Source organism: Olea europaea, chromosome 22 (assembly GCF_002742605.1).
Source record: "Olea europaea var. sylvestris chromosome 22, O_europaea_v1, whole genome shotgun sequence".
NCBI classification, from domain to species: domain Eukaryota; kingdom Viridiplantae; phylum Streptophyta; class Magnoliopsida; order Lamiales; family Oleaceae; genus Olea; species Olea europaea.
The window spans coordinates 962,910-972,508 of record NC_036258.1 but is presented as its reverse complement, the minus strand read 5'-3'; the positions used below and the strand labels follow the sequence as shown (position 1 = coordinate 972,508).

Here is a 9,599-nt window from a genome sequence, read left to right as displayed (position 1 = left end):
GGGGGGGGGGGGGGGGGGGGGGGGGGGGGGAAGGAATTCTATGGAAAATTTTTGCAATCAAAATAATAAAAAAAGTGAAAAATGGAAATTTTCCATATCAAATAAGGCCTTAATGCTTTACATGTTTCTTATTTTGTTACGAGCCCAGCCTGGAGCCCCGGCGCCTTGCTAGCGTTAGACCATTGAGGCTCAATGTACATGTTTTATGTCATTGCGGTTTTGAACGTAACATTATTTTTTAAGTTTCGTTATGTTCCCCAAATTTAGGGAATTATGTGTTTATCCCTTCATATTTTTCAGAAAGGCCTTATGAAAAGCCTTCCCACTTGCTACTCACTTTTGTGATCGGGAGAGATTCATATCTTGCTTTAAGTATGGGACAATTCAATTTTAAAAGAACAAGTTTATAATTTCAAACCTCGGGTGATTAATAAATAATTAAATATATTAAAATCACAATTATACACTTTTTTATCAAGGTTATATACTTATATATCACAACTTATTTGTTGATCATATATTTTCAAAATAATTGGTCACAAATTATTTTTCGGTTATAAATCAAAATTTTATAAGTTACAATTTATTTATCAATCATAAATCACCAATTTCATAAGTTACAACTTATTTCACGATCTTAAATTATCAAATTAGTCAATTGCAAGTTATTTCTCAATCACAAATTATCGAATTTATTAGGTCAAATATTAAATGGTTACAAATTAGCCAAATAGTTAGTCATAAACAACAAACACCCCAATCTACCCCTAATCTCACCATCGATACCAATAGTTGGTTACAAATTAACCAAATAGTCGATCACAAACACGTAAATACTTAATTACAAACACACTTCATCCCACTCCCACCCCAACTAAACACCATGCCACAACTATCAACACAATATGTGACCACCATCATCGCCAGTACCACACCACCATTGCCACCTCTACACCACCACTAGATCCACCACTTGCACTCAGAGGTGGACGTAGACTTTTTGAGTTGGGGGGCACAATCAGACCTTGTATAGATTGAATATTTTGTTTTTGATTTTTGAATAATTTATAATTGACTCGAGAAAACGTAGAATTAAGTGTAAAAATACATTCCTTCATTAATATTTTGTTCATCATTTTCATTCATTTAATTTTGGACAATCCTTTTATTAACGTTTTGCTAATCATAAGAAAATGCATATTTACATTTAAAGAATTTACAGTGTATTGGATACAAACAATCAATTCAAGTAACAAAAAGAAAAAACATATAGTCAATATTCAATCAAATAAACACAATTGTTATATATAAGTCAAATTGGGTATAATCATTTAAGACTCATTCTATATACACAATTAGATAGGAGAAATGCAAATTTAGGTTCAAAATACGATTAGAAAATGAAGCAAATGTTATAATTTGTAGAGAAATTATAGATAAATTTTAAAAATTGGAAGAGTTGAGGTTTTAATAAAATGCATGAGTGAGAGTCACGAGAGTGTAAGAAAAAAAGGAAAAATTCAAGTTTATTATGACTCTGTCCATGTGTTGATGGAGATTAAAATCAAAATTTTTGATAATTTTGATAAAAGTTGAGAAATTATTAATTTCATGAAATATGTCATTAAAATTAATTTTTAATTTTAATTTATATTAAAATTTGGATTTTAATTCATATCAATCAGAGCTTTATTGAAAAAGAAGAAGAAAAAAACAAAAACAAACAAACAAACAAAACTCAAAAGACCCCCAAAACCTCCCTTGTGTCTGCCCCTGCTTGCACTACCACAAAATCCCAATAACATCAAAATATGAAAATAACCACCACCACTCCAACAACCACAAAAAAACCCAACACCATCACCAATACTCGCCAGCTGTGCTGTAGTCAACACCACATGTACCACCACAAAAACCTCAACAAGAACCAAAACATGGAAACAACCACCACCACTCCAACAATAAATAAAATAAAATAAAGAATACTGTCGATTGCGATGCTACACAGAGAAGCGCTGCCGCAACGCTGTTGTGCGAGGTCACCACACACGATAACATTTGACACCACTGCATGTGACTTCTCTGATGCGAGCAACACTGTGAGTGCTATTATGCAATGACGGTTACAGCGAAGTGCGACTGCACAGCAACGGTCAAAGGTAGTTGCTGTAAGCATTGCGTCACTACTTACAGTGACGAACCCCACTGTTGTCTTCGATGGTGGCACCCATCCATGTGTGGAGAGAGTACAGAGATGGGAACAAAAGAGATAAGAGGACGGGAATAAGAGGGAGAAAATAATTTAGTGTTTGAATAGGATAGAGTGGGAGCATATAAATTCATTTATTAATAGTATTGTTAATATTAAAATATAAAATTATTGCCTAATTTTTGCATAATTAAACTTTAAACTTTATTTTTGAAATTCAATCTTTTAAGTTCATGTTTCTTGTAATTCCCACTTTGCGATTTTTTGGATATTAGCCTACTTGAATAACCCATAACAATTCCTAAGAATTTTGCTAGTTCTACAATCAGAATTGACAACCTTCTCATAGGAGGGGCTCATAATTTATTTATTTATCGTGGGCCCCCCTCCTTCCATATGTATGGTTTTCAACTCCGATTGTATATATAGTATGACTAACTCCTAACGGACTCTTTTGTGAGGAAAATAAAGCAGGAGTCCCCAACGTTTGACCTGTATTCCACTTCGGTCCTTAACCTTCAAGAATGAGATTTTGTTACCAACCTTTCATCTTTGTTGAATTGAAGACAACAATGCTCCTTTCAAAAAATTTGAAGACAAAAGTACAACACAGAAAAGAGATTGAAAACATCTGATAATAATTTATCTACTTCGAGCCCGATCTCCACTTTTAATTGGCCATCAACGGTTGAGACTTTTCCATTGTTACTCCTCACACTAAAAAGTACTCATTTTGTATAAAACATGGTCCAACATCAACACTGGACAACTTGATGAAAATAAAATTTACAGCTTCATATAGCACCATTGATGGATATGTCCACTGATTTCCCACAGAAAACACGCATATCTGACTGCTACAAGACTTCATCGATCCTTACTCGATAATAGCAAATGATATCGAGTCTGGCTGTGATTCAAACAGGTAGCATTGTTGCTTTTGCAACGTTAGGCGTTCAACTTTCAAATATCTCCATTAACGATATAATGGTTTTTTTCGAATACCAGTTTTTTTCACCACAACTCTGAATATTATGAACCATTTCAACACACTGGATAATAGAGTCCATCTCCTCTGAGCTTTGACAGGAAGAGCTGAACTTGGCACAAAACAACTTGTATCACTCGGTAAATCATTTGATGATTCTTTTATTGAATTCTGAAGTAAACAACATGTCAAATGCTCATTTGCAGAGGATGCTCGAGTCGTGGAATCTGCATCGAATGTTAAGGTGTTTGAAACTTCACAAGGAAAACCCAAAGGTTGGTCAACCCCATGAAAGTAATCGTCCAAGCAACTCAAGCCTCCAATTGAATAAACTGATTGTGTAATATCCGGTGAAGAGGGGTTCTGTTGTGAATAAGCACGTCTGTCAATCTTACAAGAACTCTCTGGCAGTAGGTTCGAAGAAGACAGAAAAGTGGAAGAACACGTTAGGGCATCCATGAGAGAGGGCTCATCATCAAAAGTGATAACTTTATCCCAATCTCTATATGCAGATATTACCAGGCTACGTGCATCGGCCTGAAATACAGATGCCAAAATTCACTCAGATCATTATTTTAGTTTCGATCAGAAAAAGCAAAAATGCTATGCTCTGTGGGAATGTAAACTTAAAAGAAGAGGAAGAAAAGGGGTGAAAGGTCGAAGGAATATGAGAAGCCTGCCTTTTCTGCTTCAGACAGCTTATCAGCGGCAATATACTGGCAGCCCAAGAACTGCCCCAGCACTTGTCCTACCACGTTGAAAACAACACCATCCTTCTGCTGAGATCCAGAAGCATTGTATAAATACAATTTCTCATCAAGAACACATGTTCGAGCATGTTCTGCTGTAACTTCCCACATTTTAGCAGACATACCTGTACCAAGAATCTGCAGGAGAAGGGGGGTGGGGGGGGGGGGGGGGGTTGGGGCGCGAAAAATAACATGACGTATACTAGAAAAGAATCCCAACAATCAAATAACCAACTCTAACTCCAATGATTCTACTATCACTAAGAAACGAAGAGCATAAACCAAGTTTACTTGCATAACATAGATATAATAATGACTAATGGTATAGAATATTTCTATATTTTGGTGAGAAATGAATCTATGACTATTGGTTCCCAGGCCTAAGCCTTTCAATCACTGGCATGTGATATATTATATCACTATGAACAAATGACATTAACGAAGGATCAGATGTTCCTAATGGACTAGCAGTTATGCCTAATAACTTACTAGTTTAATTTGTAATAAAATATTCAGATTGAACTGACACATACAGTAAGAGATATAGCTGACTGTTAAAAAAAATAAAACAAGGCTGGGCCAAAATCAAACACTTCAATACCATTTGAAATTGTCAATGGAATACAAGGAATGCTACCATATTTAATTGTGATTTTGGTTCTATATAATGTGAGAACCTTTCACATATCGAGTTTTATTGAGTATATTTGACATGGTATCAAAGCTAGTTCCCTAAACTCTTCGCTCGTTTTCTTGATTGGGTCTTCTCGCAACAGGAGGAACAAAATCTCATCCCGTCTATCTTCGATTTTGGATTCTCAGAGGAGGATCATCTTTGAGTTTTTGGTGTGAGATTTCTTCCAACTATAGCATCTTGACCAATGATATATTGCTTGATTCTTGGCTGATGCATTGGTCGTTAGAGCTTTTGTTAGAATATGAATTATATGCTCAACTAAATTCTTCCAACTAATAGAGCTCATTTTGTGTAATCGGCACACTTCGTGAATCTCTCTTGACAATTCTTCTTAGGGTGTGAGCTCTTTAGGGTGACTTTGGAGTTTGGAGTGTTCTTGGAGTTATTTTTTGCTATTTTTGCACTATTTGTTGTTCTTGGGTCTCTCCTCGTCACTATTTTTCATAAATGGTTGCAGTGATTTGGGTCTCTTTTTCGTGGAAACAAGTATTGTCAACGTCCCCAGTTCATAATCAATTTGAGAGGGATGTCAGTAGAATATAAAGAGAGCTATCATATTTAATAGGTTACCATTAATAGATATTATAATTGACAGACACCATATTTAATTGTGATTTTGATTCTATATAATGAGAGAACTCTTACATTAAGAAGTATCGAGTTTTATTAAGTATCATTGAAACATCATCAGAACATTACAAGAGATTACAAGAGACCATTAGGGGACCATGTTAACAGAACAAAGAGAAATAGAATCAGATGGTTAACCGCATTGCTTTGCAAATGTTGAGAAATGCAAAAAAGTTCATAGTATTATTTACTACTGAAAGTAAAGTTGATATAAGTTCTTTGGAAAAAATAAAAGAAAGAAGAAAAAACCATGTAAGGAAAGATTTGTATACCCTCCGTTGGACAGAAACTCTAACATAGAGAACACCTTCTAGCAAACCAAATCTAAGACCAAATAGAGATCCAACTCAAAAGAAAATGATAAGATGGACAAATTTCTATTACATGGGGANTGGGGGGGGGGGGGGGGGGGGGGGGGACAGTGAATTCTTGTGCATGGTCAAATTGAACCAATTCATGTTCAATAGGAAACAAGAATTTCAATAATTATATCACGAGTCATCATGATAGAGAAGATGTAAGCATTGCCGAAAACCACAGGAGCTCAAACAAGGTGCTGGTGTAAAACTTATACAAGAAACACAATACCAGAGCTTACAACTAATTGTAACATACATAAGTATTTCTAGATGAAAAGGCTTATATTGGACCTTAAGTCTATTAAGGATGGGTTCCATCTTAAAAAATTAACCTTACTAAGAGGAGCTGCACAAATTCTTATATGTTGAGCTATGTTTTGATATTTAACCAATGTGAGATTCATCCCTTAATCTTCCCTCGCAAAATGGTGGCTCGTTTGAGCAACCAATCTTGAAATCCATATTCCTTTTTTTTATTTTTAGTCTTAATCGGATCAAATCTTATTTAGAAAAGTAGCCCAAACCTTTACATGTTGTCTGTTTTGATATTTAACCGACATAAAATTTATCCCTTAACAAAGATATACTATACACACACACACACACACACACACACATATATATGTGTGTGTGTGTGTGTATATTTTATATAAGATCCCTTAACAAAGATAACTAACATGTATAGGCGATCTGACTACGATTAACGTTATGCATACAGTATCACTAATCCCCTGATCAACAATGATGAGAGCATTATACTCTAATGGTTTTCAGAAATTATCATATTATTCCACAACAATTATTCAACGTTTCTAGAAATAAATTATAAACATGGTGGAAAAAAATAACATAAGAACTCACATTCTCCACGGTGATCCTTGACAACAAAGGACTCTGATTTTGCTTCTCTTATTCTGATTCCGTCAAAGTCGTCCACAACTCTGGCCCCCAGTCTGAATTTACGACTTCTTGTCCAGCTTGAGTTATCTGTAAACAAAATATCACCCACTGAACCCTTGCCATCTCGAAGAGTCAAAATTGTATCCCCACTTAAAAGGGGTCTCCTGCCTTCCCGCTCTCTTACAACATTATTCTTAAATTCTTCAAGCTTCCTATTGTCTCCATCATCACCATCAAAATCTCCCTCAAGAACTATGATTTCTACCTTCGCAGAGCATTCTGGACCACTGGAAACAACTTTCCCTGTAAGATCATCAACTAAAGCTACTTTCAGATTGCTACCTTCTTCTCCTTCAATACGGCTTCCAGTAAATACTGGATGGGATATAGCATTTGAGAAACATAACTGCAAACTCCTTGATTCAGAAGGGTGTAAATCTTTCCCACAATTCCTAAAAAAGAAATAGAGCATTTCAGCAATGAAATAGCAAAACAATAAGGCAACAATATCCAGTATTATTAACCTTATTACTTTTACCATTAAAAACTAATGATATACCTGTTCATGCTGACCAGGTGCTTCTTTAACGCTGAGTCAACTTCCTCTTTCACCTGTAAGCTCACATTGGAATCCATCACTAATTATTGTATTTAAGAAAACACAGAACTACCAGAAAGACCATATGGACGGTCCTCTAATAGCAGTCATCCACATATCAGTCCAAACAAAAATTTGGACAGAGAAATTAAGCTTAAGAATGCTCACAGCTTATCTAAGTATAAAATAGTTGTATGAAATTATTAATTGAATATACATGCACGCGTAAGTTCAATTTCCGCAAATTGTTTGTACAACTTTATAGAAGTCGTAGATGAAAATGAAATGTGCAACGTCTCCCTGCTCAAGTTTATTACCAAAAAAGGACTTTTACCAACAATATATAATGGCTAAACACAGGAGAAATGTTTATATCCGTTGACAAGTCGGATTTAGTCTGCGAATCTAGTGACAGTTTTTTTGGCTGTTATTCTAAGACAGAAATGGACTAGAGACCACTAAAAATGAGTTGTTGTCTTATTGGCAAAGAAATCCAGTCTGACCTAAGCAACTCATATTTTACAACATAATTTCGTTTTTTCCTAAATTTAGAGTAAATTTCAATCACAAAGTGAAGATGTTAAGAAAACAATTTATCAATACAGTGTCAAATGCAAGGCATTAAAGCAATAACATCATAGCCATGAACTTACAACTCTGCGAATCAAGGGCTCCAGAACTGGTTCCATAAGACGTTGCAATCTCTGCAAGTTCATTACCTCCAATACCACACTAAGAAAAAAATACCCAGAAAAAACCAGTATCAGTACACCGTGACTAAATCTTGTACTAGCATTCTCTACTTCTAAAATCTATAGATTCAACTCTCCCCAAGTTAGCCATTGCTAATGTTCCACTTTTCCAGTACTCGTGACCATCTAAACATAATGTTTCCAGTGTCCATTTAAGCTTTCCCCAATATCATTTCTACATGCATTTGACTTAGGGCTGAAACTTTTGACAATAGTTTAACATTCTTTTCAACCTTTTTGTCAACTGGGATCAAGTTACTACCACATGGTGCACTGCCAGTCCACTTGGAATCTCGTTGAACAAACTTATTTCTTTTACTTCTCTTTTCTTTTTGTATTGAAAACTGATGTCATTTTCACCATTCAATAGTAAGTATATTTCTAATTCTCAGTATTTTTTATTTCTGCTGTATATGCCTATTGGCATGAATTTCAGTTCTTATTATTACCCCCCGTAAACAGCAAATAACAATCAATTAACTCAAAATTCTGACCAGAAAACATCATTCATAAACAACATATCAATTAGATAGCAATTCCTAAGCTTTTCTTTCATCCATACAGAATAAAATGTCAGAAGCAATTTTTTTCCCTTCTTTAAAACTTAATCCAAAATCACCTCTTAGTTCCCCATTCAAACTAAATCCAATTTCTTTTAAAAAAGACCCCACTTCAAATTAAAACAATTCCAAACCAAAACTCTTAATAGCCAGCATACTGCATATTAATGAACAATAATTAGACCCGGGATCTGCAAAATTATTAAATACCAATTATAAGGTAAATAAACACACAAAATTGTCATTATCATTTATCCCACCTTTTAAAAGAAGGGCTTTTTCGAGGACGGCTGTCATCCATGGAAGTACCCTCCTGCTGCCGCTTCTGCGACATTTCCAAAGCCCTCAAAAAACCAAAGAAGAAGAAGAAGCAAGCCTGCCTCTAAGTTTTTACAATACTAGGATCCAAAATCAACAATAACAATAAAAAAACCGGGATGATCCAAAATCACCAATAACAATGAAAAAACCGGAATTTTGGTTGAGGGGACAAAAAAACCAACATCCGCTATCCTATAAAAGATAATCCCATAACTAAACTCTGATAACATATATATTTATATATAGAAAAGCTTTGCCTTTATATACAAATGATTGGAATTTCGCAACCTTTTCTGGAAGCGTGATGAATGATGATCTGGTGGATGATGATAGGTACAAAAATGATAGAAATAGTAGAGTTCAAAACGGATAAAATTGTTTGTATCACTCTACATATGAGGTGTCACTAGATTTGGAGAATTTTTACTGTTTGATTTTGATTTACATTTTTTCAGGGAGGTTTCAGGGAAGCGCGGGGTGTTGCCATAGAAGAACAAAAAAATGCACTGTAATTCTGTATTTGAAGAAAGAGTTAGGGTCCACGCAAACCGTGTGGAAACCGTGTATAGTTGAGAGTAGGACAGTTCTAGTGGAATACCGACTCTCTGCCATTTCAACCGGATAACTTTGAGAATGGCCGGTGAATTCTTCGTATTTTTCACAATAGTCTTTCCTATTGAAAGTACTATTTTGCCCTTAATGAAATTATTTGCAAGATCTATCTTATACTTTTAAGAATTTATCAGTCAGGTCCTATATCTATATTTTTCAATCTTTTGAACACTTTTAAATATTCTTTATATTTTAATAGTTCTTTAAAAATTATAGGTTGACCT

General features: G+C 34.9%; 1 protein-coding gene across 1 annotated transcript; it reads right to left on the bottom strand.

Moving 5' to 3' along the window:
* Positions 1 to 2,739: 2,739 nt before the first annotated feature.
* LOC111371848 (calmodulin-binding protein 60 A-like) lies at positions 2,740 to 9,272 on the bottom strand. Its single transcript, XM_022994018.1, has 7 exons — positions 8,703 to 9,272; positions 7,784 to 7,862; positions 7,092 to 7,144; positions 6,459 to 6,984; positions 6,310 to 6,363; positions 3,878 to 4,084; positions 2,740 to 3,734 (listed from the first exon to the last, which is right to left on the bottom strand). Exons 1-7 carry the CDS (start codon positions 8,774 to 8,776, stop codon positions 3,186 to 3,188), a joined length of 1,542 nt encoding a protein of 513 aa, XP_022849786.1. The 5' UTR covers positions 8,777 to 9,272; the 3' UTR covers positions 2,740 to 3,185.
* Positions 9,273 to 9,599: the final 327 nt, after the last annotated feature.

Excerpts from the sequence above, each read along its gene's own strand:
- LOC111371848 (XM_022994018.1), bottom strand. The coding sequence starts at position 8,776 with ATGTCGCAGAAGCGGCAGCAGGAGGGTACTTCCATGGATGACAGCCGT. Across the intron at positions 7,145-7,783 it reads AGCCCTTGATTCGCAGAGTT|GTGAAAGAGGAAGTTGACTC; the intron begins GTAAGTTCATGG and ends GTGAGCTTACAG. Across the intron at positions 6,364-6,458 it reads ATTTTTTTCCACCATGTTTA|GGGATTAGTGATACTGTATG; the intron begins TAATTTATTTCT and ends ATTGTTGATCAG.